We start from the raw sequence: 18,496 nt of genomic DNA on the forward strand, positions 1-18,496 counted from the left end.
GGCTCAGAGCTGCCCCATCAACCCTAACCCTCATCACAGCTTGCAGGGCGTCAGCCTCTTCTGGTTTGTTTTTTACTCACACCAGGACCCAGGGGACTTGCCAGGAACACAATAAAAGGCTGGCCAATCTGGCCCTGTGCCCCACTTCCCTTCTACATAAAGGCCGTCTAACCTCCAGGCATCTGGCCTGAAAGGCCGGGCCAGGACCTGTTCAGCATCTGTGGCTTTGCTTAAAAGACGTGCTAACAGGAAAGTGTCTGGTTCCTTTCCACCCCAAACAGGAAGTGCCTGAGCAGGTCACTCACAAGGAGCCTCCTCCCGCCCTGCCGCAGCGGAGTGTCAGTCTCATCCCCGTGGGAGGCTTGCTCTCTACGAAGGCTGGAGGTGTGGGGCTCCAGGGACCCCTCTGTGGGGTGCGGGTGGGTGATGAGGGCACCTGGCACAGAGCAGGCCTACAGTGTTCAACAAATACTCACCAAACACTTACTCTGTGCCCCATGGGAGACATAGGGAAGTCCTGGATGAGGTTTTTGAGCTTGAGGAGTTTCTAGACAAGTCATGCCATTTTTTTCATCATTTATTTATTCATTCATTTAAGTCCCCCCCACCCCCTTTTTTCAGTGCCTACTGTTTCAGGTGCTCTATGAGGCACTGGGGGGTTCAGAGATGAATGATGCAACCCAACTACAGAACAAATTGGTCTCTAAGCAGGTAGGCAAGCCCTGAATTATGTGGTTCAATTGTGAGTTCCACAGGATTTTGAAAGAGGCAAAAGATCACTGGGGGCTGGTTTCTACTGTGGTGGGAGTAATAACCTCTCCCTGCCCTCTACAATCTGTTCTCAAGCTAGCAGCCAGAGTAATCCTGGTAAACTAGCTCAGATCCTATTGGCGCTCTGCTAAATGGCTCCCTCTACTGGTTTCCCTTCTCATTCTGAGTAAATTCACAGTCCTTGCCGTGTCCTACAAGGCCCTACACCAGTGGTGGAAGAGTTGGGAAGCCAAACAGGGTGGAGGCAACTCAGAAATGATCAACAGCGAGAAGACTCTACCAACCATAGGCTGGAGGGATGAAGGGAGGGGTAGGGTTCTGGAGTCCAAGAACCAGGGTCACCAAGTGAAACTGGGTCTCTGGAGAAGATAGGTGCTGCCTGAGACACCTCCTGTGGCAGACAGAGGGGGGGTGGGGGAGGAGAAATAACCCTTGATCCTCCCTTTCTTCTACCACCTAATTTCCCACTGAGATGCTCCCTGGCCATTCTAGCTGGAAGCTACTGCCTAAGGGAATCGATGAAATTGAAACCAGCTTGCAGGGGTCAGCTCCCCAAGTGAGGACCCGAGGAATGGATCAGGGGCAAACAGACCCACTACTAAGACCTTCCCAGATGCATTCTGCTAAAGCTGATGTATGAAAAGTACCTGCTGTCTTCCCTAAATACATAGAGTGAGGGTTAAAGTTTGTGGCAGATAATCATCCTCGCAAAAGCCTGGAAGGCAGGAGGGCACAGGAGTCAATCTGGAGTCAGTTTGTGGTAGAGAAGGACCCTTGGGAAAGAAGCCCCAGAACAATGCAGACCTGGGAGTTCTCTGTTTCAAGTCTGGGAGACCACAGACACTGCAAAAAGAACACGGGGCTTGGCCCAAAGGCCTGGTTGTGAGCTCTGTTTCTGTCCCTAGTTGGCTGTGTGAACACGGTAAAGAATTTCACCTCCCCAAGCTTCAGTGTTCAGTGTACAAAATGTGGATAACAGCAATATCTATTTCACAGGGCTGTCCAGATTAAAAGAGATAATGGATATAAAAAACTAAATGTCACTCCTTTGATTAGATTCCTCAGAAGTTCTCTATTGTTTTAAATTTAACATCCAAACTCCTCCACAAGGCACACAAGGATTTTCAAAATGTGGCTTCTGCCTACTTCTTTCACTTATCACCATTCCCCACCCCTGCAACTCCACAGACCAGCCAGACTGAATCACTAAAAACTCCCAGAACCCTCTTCTCTCCCCGTCTCTGCAAATACAGCCCTTGCTGCCTGGAGCATGCTGTTCCCGATATACACTCCCCCGGCTAACTCCTGTTCTTTCTTCAAAGCTCGGTTTAGGAGGCATCTCCTGCAGGAAGACTTCCTTAATAACCCTTCTACCCTTCATGTAGGCTACGTGCTCTTCCTCTGTGTTTTCAGACCACCCTCTGCACCCTCCAATTCTAGCATGTTCAGTAGTTTATTGGAATCATAGGTTTGTATTGTCCCTGTTATGAGAAGGCCCTTCCTGGAGGGCAGGAGCCATCCTGCTTCCTGTTTCTCTATTTCTAGGTCTTCCAGGGCCTGACACCTAGTAGACCTCAGGAGATGGCAGCTGAGTGAAGAATGCATGAATGAACGGTGGTACAAACTTAAGGGGTTGATGATGAGCAACACTTTTTGTATATCCATCTTTTAAAATAGCCTAATTTTAAAAAAATTCAAAAAGAGGAAAAGGGACTTCCCTGGTGGCACAGTGGTTGGGAGTCCGCCTGCTAATGCAGGGGACGTGGGTTCAATCCCTGGTCCAGGAAGATCCCACATGCTGAGGAGCAACTAAGCCCGCATGCCACAACTACTGAGCCTGAGCCCTAGAGCCCGCGTGCCACAACTTCTGAGCCCACGCGCTCGGAGCCTGTGCTCTGCAACAAGAGAAGCCACCACAATGAGAAGCCGGCGATCGGCAACCAAGAGTAGCCCCCGCTGGCCGCAACTAGAGAAAGCCCGTGCGTGGCAACGAAGACCCAACCCCACCAAAAATAATAGAATAAATAAACTAAAAAAAAAAATGAAAAAAAAAAAGAGGAAGAAAAACCTAGAAATCGTGTTCCCTGCTCCCCCCACTGGCAATAACCGAATTCTCTCCTGCCCATCTCCTCCTCTGGGGTTGCCTTCCTCAATATATACACTGAATGGCTAAATTGTTTTTAGTCATGAAAGAATTTCTATTTCTTTAGCCTTGCTTATTTGGACCTGCCTAGAGAGCTCTGTGACCCTCTACCTCTAGAGCTGAGCTCTCATTTACTGCTAGTATAATGAAGAGAGATGACCTCATGCCTCTTTTTCTGACCTGAAGGCAGTAATTCTGAACTTACCACTCCACCTCCAGCCCAGCCTGCCCCTCCTCCTTTTCCCGGTCACAGTGAATGACACCACCACCTGCCCACTTGTCCAGGCGTGAAACTCAGAATTTACCCAGGACTTCTCGCTTCTTTTTTTTTGGACTTCTCACTTCTTTTCCCACCCAAATTGGTCACCAGATCTTGCTCAGTCTACTACCTAAGTATGTCAGGGATCTTCTCACTTACCTCCATCCCCGCAGCCACAACCTAAGTCCAGGCCACTATGATCCCTCACCAGAATTATTGCATTGGTCACCTAATCGGTCTCCCTGCTTTTAGGCACCTCTTATCTCCATATATTCTTCATATTGCAACCTGAAAATGCAAATCTGATCTTTCTTTAAAATCATCTGGCAGGAGTTACCCACTGCCTTCAATAAAGCACAAACTCTAATGTACTTTACAAGGTCTCAGCTCTTTAGCCCCCTAATTTTCTGGCTTCATCTCCTACCACACTCCCCTCCTGGGTAAACTCCAAACATACTGAATCACTTTTTTAAAAAAGTATTTGTTTATTTGGTTGGGCCCGGTCTTAGTTGCCTGCACAGCATCTTCTTTGTCACGTGTTTAGTTGCGGCATGCAGGATCTAATTTCCTGACCAGGAATCGAACCCAGGTCCACCTGCATTGGAAGCGTGGAGTCTTAATCGCTGGACCACCGCGGAAGTCCCAAGTCATTGAAAACACTTTTCCCCACTTAAGAAGTGGTCAGCTTCTGCACATCACCTATGGTTTGTCTCATCAGATGTCACGTCACCCTTGGGGAAAATGTCCTTGTGTGCTCTCTCTGAGCTTTCATAGCCTCACCTCAGACTGGAGAGCTTGAGTCCCCTGTAGGCAGGGCAACAGAATAGTTAGACCCACAGGCAGTGGTGCCTGGTTACCAGGATTCCAATTCCACATTGGCCATTTACCAGTAGTGCGACCCAGGGCAAGTGAATTCTGCCTTCTCGTCTGTAACGTGGGAATAGTATTTCATCAGTCTGCTGTGAGAATTAAACAAGATGATGCAAGGTGCCTGACAATTAGAATTAGCTATTATCCTAGCACCGAAAACTAAAGCTCGACCCCCTACCCTGACACATCCTCAGGGTCCGGTTTGTGTGTGATTTCGTTTTAAGGCACACGTTTGTTCCAGTATCACCTTGTAGTCTATCTGTTACTCGGCAAGTTAGTTACAACAAACCGGGAGGCGACTTGGTCCCGCAGTTAGTCACGACTTTACGGCCCGGAGCTCAGCAACCCCCAACGCCCCCGGTGGCTCAAGCCTTCTGCAGCCCAAGCGGAGCGAACTAGGACATACCATTCGAAATTTCCTTTTCTAACCATATAATCTGCGTTTATAAGGCTCTCCTGTTTCGCTTCCTAACCTCGAATTCTATTAGATCCAATAAAGTGAAAAATAGGACTGTAATCAGGACGTACCGGGTAGGTTCAGTCCCCTCCCCCATCCCGATCGCGGCAGTGGTACGGCCTCTACACAATTCCCTCTCAATAATGGTACCGTCCGAGGAGGGGGGAACGGGGATTCTGTAGTCCTCTGGGTTCTGGTCTAGCACAGAGTCACCCCTCGAGCCGTGGCGTTGTGGTACCGCCCGCTGCCCTCTGATTGGCTGCCGAAGTCCCGCATTCGGGGCCAGATCGCCGCGCCGCGTTCAGTACGGCCCCGCTTGGCTCTGGTATTCCTTGTTGTCTGCGGGTTGTGGGGGCTCTGCGCCGCGGCCGTTAGTCATGTCGGGTAGGTGACACTTTCAGCGAGCAGCGGCAGCGGCGAAAAGGGGCCCGGCGGGGTTGGGCCGTCTTCCCGCCCACCGGAGGGCCCCGCGGGAAAGTCTCCGGCCCTGAGGGAGGCTGGGGTGGGGGTGGGGGTGGGGGGGGCGGACGCTGCCGCCGCCATGTTGGACTGGAGGGACGCACGCTCCCAACGCTCTCCGTCAGCAAATCCCGGCGGGAGCGCCTCGAGCCCCCGGTCTCTTGGCCCTGTCCTTGGAACCCGAGGCGACGTGCTGCTCCCGGGGGAGGGTGTGTGAATCGGGGGGCGGAGGCCGCTACGCCATCGCAGGGGCGGGGGGAGCCCGTGATTAGAGCATCGGCCGGAGAGAATCGGTGCTTCTGGTTCTCCGCTCCGCCTCAGATCTTTCAGCGAGGCCTCCGGCCAGTCATCTCGCCGCCTCGTCCCTCAGTTTCCCCATCCGTGACGTGGAGCTGGGCCTTCCTGACTCACCCATTCATCAGGTGGGGGCCTTGACGCTCTGGGAGCCCTTTTAAACGACGTTGCCTGACACGAAATCCTACATACATGTCGTCATTCCCTCCGCACCAGCCTCCCGGATTCGAGATGGGGGTGCTTGCGTATAATTCCTCTTCACCCTTCTCTGTCATCTTCACCTCTTCAGTTGTTTATCTCCTGCACGCGCTTGAAAGTGAGCCCTGTTTATTATTGATGGGCTCTTGTAGGTCCCTGTGGCATTTACGTTGAAACATACAGACCAAAGGAAAGGCAGTCTTCCATCAAGCACTTTAAATTGACAGAGGCACCCCCGTTGTGTGAAAGAAAAAGAGGCCTTGGTCTTATCAGGACATATAAAGTCCGGGACGTGGGTCTGCGCTTGGCTTAGCAGTCCAAGCTGCCACACAAGGCCCTCTGTTGTTGGGCACATCGCAGGCTGCAAAGAAAGACCCGGCTCCCCACTTGCTAGGAACCATCATGAGAATTACATGTTACTTTTCAGGTGGAAAAGCAGAACACGTCCCTGAAAGCCATATGGTTGGGATGAAAATGACTGCTGGCAGAGTATTTTACATTTTTTTAAGGGAGAACTTGTTGATATTAAAAAAAACAAAAACACAACCCCCCCACCCCACCCCAGGTAATCCAGTTTTGCAGAAGAGTGGAAATATGTGACAAAAAGGAAGGAGCAGGCTGAGAGGAGACCAAATTAGCAAGAATGGTTGGACAGGGAAATGATAAACATTCTTTAGATTAACATTGATGTTAAGCCAGAAGGTTGATCTTTAAGGGGAAGGGGCATCTACCTGATGTAAGAGGCTGTTAATTGCACAGAATTTGTCTCTTTAATTCTTGCTCAAGCAAGAAATAATTTCTTACCCCAAAGGTGACATTGGTACATATTTTACCAGCTGCATAATTTGGAATGAAGTCTGGTAAAGCTCCACAGAAGAACATAGAAGTACACTCAGGAGGGTGTGTAACCCATCCGTGATGTAAAAAAAAATTTTTTTAAGATTCTCCCACCTTCATGCAGAAATTTACCGTTTCAGTGTATACAGTGCTCATTAAAAACCATTGACTTGTCTCGATTTTTGACATAATTATTGGTTTAAAGCAATGGCTTATTTTTGTAGGACTGGGTAGCTTTTATGGAAAATTAAGTTTTAGAGCTGTACCGTTTGTAAGATCCAGGATTTTCAGTGTGTCATAATAGTGTGTGAGCTGGGTAATCCATTATCCCTGGTCTTTAGAATTACCAAGACAGCACTTACTTGTCATTTTGTAATTTGAGTTTTTTTAACATCAAAATTGACTTTCATGTCAAAAAGAACTAATAATTGCTTGTTTCTACATTAAGTCAATTAGAGTTAGAATCTTTTAAGTTCTACTTAGTGTTGTTATATACTCTGTACGTTTTGTAATTTGTGTATAAAAATAATACTTTCGACTTTGTATAAAAATAGGAATAATGCTTTTGACTCCCCCCTAAACAACTAATGGCATTAAGTTTAGTTAAGTCCTTTAAACATTCCAAACTATATTGTAAATTTAACTTATCAAATTGACTCAGCCACTACAGGTGCCTGACAGGACAGACTTACAAGCGTAATACAATAAATGCTTACATAATAAATAAATCAGAGTTGTAAATATTGTGAGTCAGACTCTCAGACAAATGTGAATTATCTGACACCTTTGAAGTTAAATCTAATATCAGTTATACATATAAAAATTACGAAGTCAAGAAACTTCTTTTGGCACTATGGCAGACTAAGATAACTTGTAAATCCTCTGTCTACGAATAGCTAAAAATGCAAGAACTTACATAAAACAAAGGGCGAGCCCCTGCTGCCAGAAATGAAGTAGAAGCCAGCATAGTAGGCATAGAGAAGGGTGTAGGTCTCATTCAGAGACTTGGAGTTTATTGCCCAAATAACTAAGGACATGAAATGCAGCCTTGAGACCATTAGAGCCATGTAATGGGAACCCTTACATAAAACCTGGATGTTTGAAGGACTGTATCTTCAGTGAAAGAATGAACTAGAAAAACCTTTGTACCAGGATAGGAGATAAGAAGGAAGCCTGGGCCTTGAGTGAGGGAAAAAAGTATTTTCCTGAGAATTTGTAACTTGGGACCTGTGCTTCATACAGTTTCGGTGTACATTTAGATTAGTTATGAGGTCCAGGGAACCTCAGGCCAAGAAATTTAACATAAAAATTGGTTCTAGACTGACAGTAACCTTGGGGTTTCTAGTAAAAACAAACGAAAAACCTTTTCTGAGGAAATTTCAGAGCCTAGGTCACGAGGAATCTTACAGAAAAAACAAGCCTTGCAGAACATAAGTTCACTGTAAAACATTGCAGAATTCTGGAAGACAATTCGCCAAAATGAGAGTGACAGATGGTATTTGAATCCCTAATAGATAGTCTGAAAGCGAGTATTAATGTGTTTAAAATTATTAGAAACCTAAAAGAAGTAATCAACCCTAAGACCAAGACGTGGAAAATGGTTACGTAGATTTGAAAAAGAATCAAGTGTCAAGTGTAACTTCTAGAAATGGAAAAAGTGGCCAAGTAGAATTGCAGATAGACCTAGCAGAAGAAATAATTAGTGAGGTAGAAAATAGATATAATTACCCAGGATTCAGTTCAGAAGGATAAAGATGAAAATTGAAATTTTAAGAAGTATAGGAAATAGATTGTGAAGTCCTGTCATATATCTAATATGAGTTCGAGAAGGAGTAAATGGTGAAGAATTAATAGGTAGTTGAGAGTTTTCCAAAATTGATGGATCAAGAAGCAGTAGTCTCAAACATGAGACATAATCAATTCGTACCTAGATACATAAATGTGAAACTGCAGATTATGAAATACCAGTGACAGACCTATCAGAGGAAATAGAGAAAAGGTAAGATTGGTAGACTTCTTAGAAGTTTTAAGAAGCCACTAAATGATCTTTGGAATTTAGAGGAAAAATAACATTTGACCTTGACTTTTTTACGCAAATAAAAGACTAAGAATACCACTTTCAGGCCTTTGCTGAAAGAACTAATAAAAGAAATCCGAAAGGGAGGAGTGGGATGCAAAAAGATACAGAGGAAGCAAATGCAGTAGATCAAAAGTATTGACTGTGTGGAATCTAGAGTTTTAAAGTGGAAGCAAGATAATAGGTGAAGGCTGTGATTGGCATTATAGCATTAAAGTTCCTGTATGCTAGTGGAGGTCGAAGATCATTTTGACCTTTATCAAGAATGCATGTTAAGAATTGAACATACTCTTTAAATTATGAATAGTGACTTATTAAAAGAACAGAATTTGAACGTCTAACTTCCAAAGCAGTAGAGGGGGAAAGGGAGTAAGGAAAATCCAATAGAAGGAAGTTAAGGAGTTGAAAAAAAAAGACCCTGGTAAGTAGAGAGTCTAGTATAGGCTGGTAGGAATAAATAAAAAGTAACAATAATAAAAATATGAAAACATCAGTTGAAAGACAAAGATTTTCACATTAGGAAAAATTGATCTAGATGTATGCTCTCAAAAATGACATACCTAAAACATCAGAATAAGAAGTGTTAAAAGTATAGAGATAGAAAAATATTAATCAGGCAAACATCAACCAAAAGGAAGATTGTTTAGTTACATTACCAGTCAAAATAAAGTTTGGACATTTTTAATGATAGTCTTCATGTAATGTTAAAAGGAAATTCAAAAAAGAAAAAAAAGGGAAATTCACCAGGAAGCTGTAAATCTGTACTTTTATGTGCTTTAACAATATGGCCTCAAAGTGTAGAAAGCAAAAAAACACTCAGTGAGAGAAATTGACAAATACAGAGTCAAACAGGGAATTAAAAAAAATTTAAACATACTACTCTGTGTAATTAATAGATCGGGTAGACCAAACATGAGTAAGAATATGAATAATAGAACTAACAAGCATCATCTTATGGATTTACAGAATTCTTTCAACATTTAGATAATACAGTTCTTTTCAAGCACATAGGAGACATTTATGTAAGTAAAAGTGTTTACCAAGGGGAAAAGCGAAAAACAGCAAATCCTAACAAATACCTGGAATAGTACAGAAAATACCTTTTCTGGCTGCAATGGAATAAGAAGACAAAACCACAAAGAGTGTCAAAACCCTATACACTTGGAAATAAAAGCACCTCTAAATAATTCATGGGCCCAGATACAAGGCTCAAGTGTCAAGTAGTCATAATGAGCAGTTGTTTAAAATGCCATAAATAACATTTATAAACTGATTTTCTCTGGTGAATGTAAAACATCTACTTTCACTAAGAGCTCGACTTGTTGGTCAATACTCTTATTTCTATATTCTAGAGTTTTAAAGTCAGCCAGCTAAAGAAGTCAGATTTACAGTTTCAGAGAGCTGAAGTTGACAGAGTTAAGAGCTCTGATACTTATTAGATTTAAGCCAGGGTCATATGACATATGTGCTGTGTACTTCTATAGTTTTTGCCTGAGCCAAAGTACAATAAGGTCTTGGACTCCACTCTGTCACTGGGAGAACCCACGTCATTGCCTTGGGATATAATTTAACTTAAAGCTTCATGCATCCCCAGTGTATGTATATTTGTTTTATTCATACACCCCCTCCTCCCACAGTAATCCTTTTTAGTTTCTGAACTGGTTGAAACTAACTTCGTTTGCCATTTGATAGATGCATCTAATCTCTTTATGATCCAGTTAGGTTCTGTATTCTTTTCATATTTTTCTTATTTGGTTAGTTACAAATCTAGTCATATTATGGGCAGTGATGCACAATTTTTTTTTTCATCTCATGTAGCCTTATGTCCACATTCATAAAAGAAGTAGTTTGTGTCAGGATTTCATTCAATATTTTAGTAGTTAAGGATTAAAAAAATTCTTGTTCAGTCTGATTGGAGATCTCTACTGTAGAAAAGTGGCAAATTTGATGTCACCCACTTATACAGCCAGTGACAGTGTTTTCATATTGTAGCTTTATATGAATTGAATGAAAAAGTCATTGATGTGATTTGATATTTGGCGGGTTTTCAGAACTGTTCAACATCAAATAGTTTTATTCAGATTAGATGAGGTTGGGCCTAATAGCAGTTGAAGACTATCAGTCATTTTTTTGCAGTTGAAAGAGTATTTCATATGATATTCTTCTCTTACTCAATCACTAATAAAATTAGGTCATTCATTTGACTCTGAGGAGAAGCCTAGAGGGTAGAGCCTCTTCAAAAATTTTTGGAATAACCGACACTTTAAAGTATTGAGAAAAGTTCACAGTTCAAATTATTATTATTATTTTGACGTATATTACTCAACTCATGCCTTCCTTGGTAGTTTTTATTGCCAACAAGGAAGCTAGAGGTAAGTATTGCTGAGTCGGTATATACCAAGTGGCTTAGCTGCTTTTACCAAGTCTTTGGAGATCTTTTTGTTGCTGCTGACAGCCAAAGCAATCCAATCCAATCCAAGGGAATGGTGTATATGTTAGGCTGGCAAGGATATGACGTGAATGTAATCCTGGGGATTTATCTTAGAGTGTGCATTTTCCCCTTTTTGATCCTGATTAGTTTTTTTTAACAGATATCTTTTTATATATAAAGATAATATAACTTGAGCTTTTGAGTTTTTGTTGAAAGGATGGGTTTTTCACTGACTGTTTCTCATTTGTTCACTTGGTTTTTGTGACCATCAGGACATGTTTGTAGAGTAGTTGTTTTCAAAGCTGTAGTTACTGTAAATAGCTAATACTATTGGCACAGATTTTTCCTTGCACTGTATTTTTAACTTCTAGTTTTTCTTTCTGTAGTTTATGATATTTTCTTATCACATTTCATCTGTAAGAGCTAAAGTCAGCCTTTGAGGGAAGCCTAATTTTAAATAAGACTAAAAATTCTTTTTATGTGTTTTAGATTCCGGAAGTTACGGTCAGTCTGGGGGTGAGCAGCAAAGGTAAAGTATACGTACATTTCAATAATACCATGAACGAGTAGAGCTGAGAAAAAAGATAAATTTAGTCAGGCTTTCCTCTTAAGCCTTGGTATCTTGACGTCTTAAAAGAGTTAAATCTTAGCTTGTGAAGGGGAAAGAGTCAGCCTATGTACATAGGTGCTGTAAGATATTTTTCTTTTTTTAAAAGGCTGTTTGAATCAGTAAATATAGGTGCCCCTAGAGATTAAAATGAATCTCATAGGTATTATAAAGATTGTTTTCTTTAAGAAATTATTTAGAAGAAACAATTACTAAAAGGATTTAAGTAGTTGAACTATAACAGCTTAGAAAAAGCGTTTAATTTTTTTGATTGTATATAATATGCTAAATGTGTTTTTTCTGGAGTGGATTTTCTTGAAGCACTATGATAGAAGTGTTTAGCATTTTTAAAATCATCCTCACCATGCTCACAATAAAAAGAAAAGTCTGTTTTTATGTGAATGTATACATGCAGTAGGATTCTCTTGCTTACCAGAAATACAGCCTTCACTTGTAGTATAAGTGTTTTGCAGCTCAGTGTGAGATATTCAGAAGAGCATCTCAGATACCTTCTGTCATCAAGTTTTAAGCTTCATGAAAACAAAACTGATTTGACTTTTTTATTCTCATGGGATAGACCCTCATAGTAGGCAACTAGCAAATGTTTTATCAATGAAATATGTTTTATAAAGTTAAGAAATTCTGTTAGCACTTGATAGCTCTAAAATAGTAAGATTTTTTTTTGGCATATGTTTTATTTTTCTTTGGTATATATTCAGAAAGTTTGTTTCTGACTTGTTAAAGCTTATATGCACTAAAATTAAAGAAAGTTCAACTCCGAGAAAGCTGCATGTATTCATTCAGTCAACAAACTATGCCATCCTATGTTGTGACACTGGAGATACAATATACTTTCGTTCTATGATAGTATTCTGAAGATACACATGCCTCTCATTACTGAGGCACTAACAATTGGATGTTTAGTGCCACACTGTGCATTTTCTAGGATGTTAGAGGCAAATTTAAGGCAAATGGTAGGAAGAAATTAATCTGTCACAGCACAGCTAAATTGATTAAAGCTCTAACTTAAAGAGTCATTATTTTTCTGCTTCAGATATTTATTATGGGTCTTGCTACCATGTAGTCACTCCCCTCCACCCCCAGCCTCCCACCCATCCAAGCATAATTCTGTTGGAATTTTCTAGCTCTGGTGAAGTTTTGTTTATTTGTGGGAGATTGTCAAAGCAAAACTTCTGGTGTGTGTTTGGCATTTAAGAGGTCTGGGCATGATTTTATTTATGTCTTTGACAGTCTTTGGTTATCACCTTTCAATTTAGACTCGAACACAGTTTCTCAGGAAAGAAGCTTGTATTTGAGTTGAAAGTTGAAAATGAAGATAGGGTTAATTTAAGCTTTTAAATTCTAGCACATTTCTTTCAAGTAGTACACTTTTCTTTTACAGTTATTCTTCCTATGGAAATCAAGGCAGCCAAGGTTATGGACAAGCACCACAAGTAGGTTAAATATAAATTGAGTTCTTTATAAATAGTTTTAATCTTAAATATGCAGTGAAACTTGTATTTACCTAAATTTCAGAGCTATTCTGGCTATGGGCAAACTACTGATTCTTCATATGGGCAGAACTATGGCGGCTACTCCTGTTACGGACAAAGCCAATCAGGTTGGACTGATTTGTTAAATTTGCTGTTTTAGAAATTTAAAATCAGAACCTTTCCTAAATGGTATATCTATTTAATCTTTAGGTTATTCACAGTCCTATGGTGGTTATGAGAATCAAAAGCAGAGCTCATATGGCCAGCAATCTTATAATAACCAGGCACAGCAAAACATGGAATCATCAGGAGGGTAAGGAAACAGTGAAAGTACTGAGGTGTTGGGAAGTGGAAATAACACTTTGGGTATTAAACAGCTTTCACTAACAAAGTCCCAGCTTTAAACTTTTTTTTTTTCCCAGAAAAGTGTTGATGGTGTATGAATTTCACAGTTTTGTATTATAAAGAATGTGGAGATTATCAATATTGATATTTGATTCTTATGATGTATTATTTGTACAATTAGTTTAGCTGTAAATGAATGCACATGATTTAAATGTTAAAATGTAAAATTTGAACCTCTGCTTTATACCTGAGATGAAATAAAAACCTGCCTATAAAAGGAGACTTATCAATGCTTGCTTTTCATTTCCATTTTATTTTTTAACCATTTTAATGTATTTAATGTCCTTTTCAGGGGCAAAAATATTAAAGAAAAAAGTGCTAAAACCTATGCACTTATTTCAAATACCCTAAAAAATGTTTTAATTGTTAATATAGGTAGGTGAATATTAGCAATTTTACAGGTCTTATATATTTTTTTAAAATTTTCTGATTTGAGGAGCCTGTACTTATTAATTTTAGTAATAGCAACTTACTTTTTACTCTGCTTTACAAAGTACAAATGTAGGGAATACTATCCAGAAAGCGTGTTACATTAGAAGGCTCTTCAAGCCTGGTTAGTTTTAAATTTAAGGAGAACCTTTTCATAAGGATGCATTTTTGGTAATGTGACGTATAAATGTGGACCAAAGAGAAATGTTAGATTTGGTTTGACAGTCATTCTAAAGTGAAGGTCTAGGGTTCTGACCTTTGTGATGTGCTTTGGGTAGGGAGTTGGGGAACCGATCTTTATTAGATTGTTTTGATCATTTGATGCAGAGTAAGATGTGACTATTAAGTTGTGAGGCCATTTTTGTCCCCCCCCCCACCTTTTTTTTTTTGAGTAAACATTAGAACTCAAATCCAATTAAGTGTTTCTTTCAACATTCCCATCCTGAGAGTAGGTAATTAATAGTCATATTGCTCAGAACATACTTAGAATTTTCTTTTTGAATTGCAAGAGAAAATAAAGCAGTCTCATTTGGTAGTTAGACTTTGTTTCAGTTAAAAAATGGCATCACAAAGCAAGTTCCTTCCTCTTACTCAGCAGATTAAAACTTTGAATGATTTATTGCTATTTTCTAAAATTTACTATTATTGAAGATGCTTAGAAGAATGTACTAAAGGTAAGGTTCTAAAGATAAGAAAATAGTCCCCAAAATATTATTAAATAATATTGTTGTTAAAACTGAGATAGAGCCTTTTACTGTAACTATTAAAAGGAGTCAGCACTTGCTGTGTCATGTTTGTTAAAGAGTCAGACATATTACTGTACTTTATGTCATCTTTAATTTTTTTTTTAATTCAAGGAGATGATAAAAACCATAGTGATTTTCTTGCTTCTCTACAGTTTTCAAAGGTGTGTGTGTTTTTTCTCATAATGTGACACCTCTTCAGTGATAGTAGAACTGTTGTTTGAAAGTCATTCCATTGGTGATAAGATTCTGTAGATAAAAGAGCTAAATGATTCCTACCAGAAAAGGGTAGTAAATGTGGATGAGGTCTAGCTGGGCAGGCCTCTTATAGCAATCAGTCTCAGTCAGCCTGCTGCAGTAAACAGTCCTTCTGTAAAATCGCTCAAGTTCTTGATTTCTGTTTAGCCAAGGTGGAAGAGCGCCTTCATATGACCAGTCAGACTATGGTCAACAAGATTCATATGACCAGCAGTCAGGCTATGATCAACATCACGGCTCTTATGCTGAGCAGTCAAATTATGATCAGCAGCATGATTCCTATAATCAAAACCAGCAGTCCTACCATTCACAAAGGGAAAATTACAGCCACCACACACAAGGTAAGATATGCTGACCTCTATTATTTTTCCTTTTTTCCCTTCATAGAATTGTGTATTGAATTCTGTATTAAAAGACCCACAGAGGATTTCAACTGTTTGTAAGAATTTAGAGTCACCCTGAACATATGTTCTGTCTCATGTCCATCAAAACTAGTTTATTAGATTGATATTTCTGAACTTCTTGGAGACTCCAGATGGTCACGTGATTTTTTGCTGGCTGAGTTTTTGAATTTCCTTTGTTGTCTCAGTCAACTGATCATTTGACAATGAATGCTGCTGCTACCAGTTCTTTTTTATAATTTAATTTAATTTTTAAACATTTTTTATTTTTTGGCCGCACTGTGTGGCATGTGGGATCTTAGTTCTCTGACCAGGGATCGATCCTGTGCCCCCTGCAGTGGAAGCACGGAGTCTTAACCACTGGACCTCCAGGGAAGTCCATGCTACCAGTTATCTTGGTACTGGTGCTGTATGTGATTTGAGGAAATAATGATCCTATATTAGCCTTCTCTAACCTCAACTAAGAAGGACCAGTCATTCTTTCTTTTATATATATCATGATATTTAGGAATCTGATCAGCCATAAAAATGAATGCTTCAAGGGCGAAGGTCCTGCCTTACTCATTTTTGTACCTGCTCGATAAATATTTGTTGAATAGTTGAATGAATGAACAAGTGAATGAGTAAGAGTGGAAGCTCATTCACTGAATATCTTCTTCATTGAATATATTCACTGAATATCTCTCAGTTTGAAAATCTAGTTATTCCTTGTCTGTGTTTGATTTACACTGAAATATTTTCGACATGAAAAATAACTTTTAAGATTAGCGTATTCTTTTAAAGTATTTATTGATTGATTGATTGATTTGGTTGTACCAGGTCTTAGTTGCAGCTTGTGGGCTCCTTAGTTGTGGTAGGTGGGCTCCCCAGTTGTGGCTTGCCAGCTCCCTAGTTGTGGCATGTGAACTCCTGGTTGCGGCATGCCTGTGGGATCTAGTTCCCCGACCAGGGATCGAACCCGGGCCCCCTGCATTGGGAGCGTGAGCCTTAACCACTGCGCCACCAGGGAAGTCCCTAAGATCAGGGTATTCTTTTAATTTATTAGAGTTCTGTACCTAATGTACTTTACTCAAACTACTCCATATTATCTTCACATCAAATGGTGATATCCACATCACCATTTTGCTGTCTGACTTTGGTAGAATGGAATTTGACACACATATAAGTCTCATACATTTAATTCCAGATGGTGTTATGTTGACTTGCATTTGAGTTTTGTGCACATGTGCCATTTTCTGAAGGTCACAGGTGACCTAAAGAGCTATTTAATATTATGTTGTGGAAAGCCTTTGTCAGAAATTTCAAGTTGTTTATGTATGTATGTATTAATTTTCTTTTTTGTAGATGACCGTCGTGATGTGAGTAGGTATGGAGAAGATAATAGAGGATATGGCGGGTCACAGGGAGGAGGTAGAGGGCGTGGGGGATATGACAAGGATGGAAGAGGTCCTATGACAGGATCAAGGTAAGTTTTTAGGTACAGATGTCTACATTTCTTCTCTCTCTCTCTTCTTTTTTTTTTTGTTGTTACTTAGCTGGTTTGATTCCATCATCTGATTTAGTTAAGAGGCCTATAAAAGATTATGTTGTAGAGAAGAGGACAGAAATTCAAAATTTATTTTCAGTCTTAAGATGTCACATAAATTACCTCAAAATAGGCTTTGTTAGCCGTTAGTTTATGTGGTATATATTAAATACCAATGGAGAAAAGTCCCCTACTATGGTGTGGTTAAACCACTTAACTATGTTTTTCCTGCCAGAGCTATTGACTCTAAACTCCTTTAAAAGATGACTCTGGGAAATCCAAGTGTCTTATATGTAGAAAATACAAGGTAAGTTAATTCTAGATTGGAAGGTGGAGAGGCTGTTCTTTAATCTTGAATCCCCTTGGGAAGGGAAAATATTAGGAGGCAACAGCAGATTATAGATTTGGGGTTGGCAAATGAGAGAAAGATTTTATGTAACTGAACTGTTTTGTCCCCATTCTTAAGTAAACAATTATTGAGATAATTAGTGCAATGTCACATACCGTTGCATATTTTGTCTAGACTAAGCTGTGGAAAAGGAATGACTTTTTAATTCAGCTTTCCTTTTCTCCATTGTTAGTGTTACCAGGTTTTGGTATTTATGGCATATGTTATGAAAGGTGGCTTTAAAATTACTTTCAAATATATGTGTAAGTCTAGCGCTTTTGCTCTAAAAATAGGAATGAAAAAGTAATTGACATTTATTGTCCTCAGATGAGGTTTGTAGGTTGCACATTTCATGTGTAAAATATACAGGCTTAAAAGATAATTTGTGTTCCTTGGGAATTGAAATTGTCAGCCTGTTAACTGACAATATTATATCAATACCAGGTCACTCTTTTGCTTCTTAGGGACTGTTGTCTGTTCCCTGAGGTGACCTGAGAAAATCAGTTACATACAGCACTGTTAATTTTTCAAGTGAGCCAGGAATTTGATCTCATTGACTTTCTCTCTGTTTAGTGTATAGTGCTTTGGTCTGGCAAATCTAAAGTCTAAACATATTTGATAAATTTTTATAAGACTTGAACATTAAATGTCTTTTGATTGATAGCCGAAGTCAATTTATTAAGGTAAAACAAGTATATTGTATGCCTCTTCATTATCATGTGGATGTAAGTGAACGACGTAGAGTGGTATGGTGCTTACTCTCTACCTAATAGCCTCGCTCCCTCAAACAGAATCCCAAACAAGATAACTAACAGGTATATGTGATTTTCTGGTTAATGTGTTTTAGATAATTGGCTGCCTTGGGATGCTATACGTTTTACAGCATATCATAGGTTTAATTTTCTTCATAAGGAAGTTATAATTATATCTATAGATTATCTCTGAAACTATGACAGTGTCTGACGGAGAATGGTAGAACCCCACTTTTCAGGAGGAGGAGGGTAGGGAAGTCTTTAAAAGTATGTTTTCGTTTTTGAGAGATGACTTATCTTAGAATCAGAGTTGAAAGGACCTTGAGTGATCCTCCTGCTAAAAGAGGGAAGATCTGTATCTTAACCAACCCTGGGCATACCAGTTTTAAGCACTTCGATAAACCTCTTTGGCAACATTTCAGTATAATTTTTGGCCCAGGTACTGAATCATGAACTAAGTTTTTGAGTTTCAAATCTTTTTATTTAACTTTAGAACCTCTTCAAACAAAATCTTGTGTAGAAGCCCAGGATGTATTAGGTCAAAATGATGGTGATCTGGTTCAAGTCAGGGGTAGGGTTTTTGGGGGAGAGGTCTTACCCAGTTGCTGTCTGTATACTCCCTCCCTCTCCCCACCCCACCCCCTTAGCCAGTAAATGGAATGTGCATGAAAGGCCTTTTTAGGAAATTTATGTGGATGA

At 40.1% G+C, this 18,496-nt stretch overlaps 2 protein-coding genes across 7 annotated transcripts in view; one reads left to right on the forward strand and one right to left on the reverse strand.

Moving 5' to 3' along the window:
* Nucleotides 1-4,629, reverse strand: part of MMP28 (matrix metallopeptidase 28) — a 33,592-nt gene extending 28,963 nt beyond the window's left edge. For 4 of the 6 annotated variants that reach the window (XM_070044558.1, XM_070044559.1, XM_070044557.1 and 1 more), the window contains exons 1-2: nucleotides 4,572-4,629; nucleotides 3,954-4,100 (exon numbers count right to left, since the gene is read on the reverse strand). The gene's annotated coding sequence lies outside the window, so the exon portion shown is untranslated. The remainder of the gene's footprint in view (nucleotides 1-3,953; nucleotides 4,101-4,571) is intronic. The other 2 variants (XM_060291157.2, XM_060291159.2) reach the window with 2 other exon arrangements.
* Nucleotides 4,630-4,643: 14 nt separating this feature from the next.
* TAF15 (TATA-box binding protein associated factor 15) overlaps nucleotides 4,644-18,496 on the forward strand; it is a 29,171-nt gene continuing 15,318 nt past the window's right edge. Inside the window, 7 exon segments of the mRNA XM_030881941.2 lie at nucleotides 4,644-4,884; nucleotides 11,286-11,325; nucleotides 12,806-12,857; nucleotides 12,940-13,024; nucleotides 13,107-13,209; nucleotides 14,879-15,072; nucleotides 16,477-16,597. Of these exon segments, the coding sequence (XP_030737801.2) occupies nucleotides 4,644-4,884; nucleotides 11,286-11,325; nucleotides 12,806-12,857; nucleotides 12,940-13,024; nucleotides 13,107-13,209; nucleotides 14,879-15,072; nucleotides 16,477-16,597 (836 nt within the window).

The sequence above is a fragment of the Globicephala melas genome, chromosome 20 (assembly GCF_963455315.2).
Source record: "Globicephala melas chromosome 20, mGloMel1.2, whole genome shotgun sequence".
NCBI lineage: Eukaryota > Metazoa > Chordata > Mammalia > Artiodactyla > Delphinidae > Globicephala > Globicephala melas.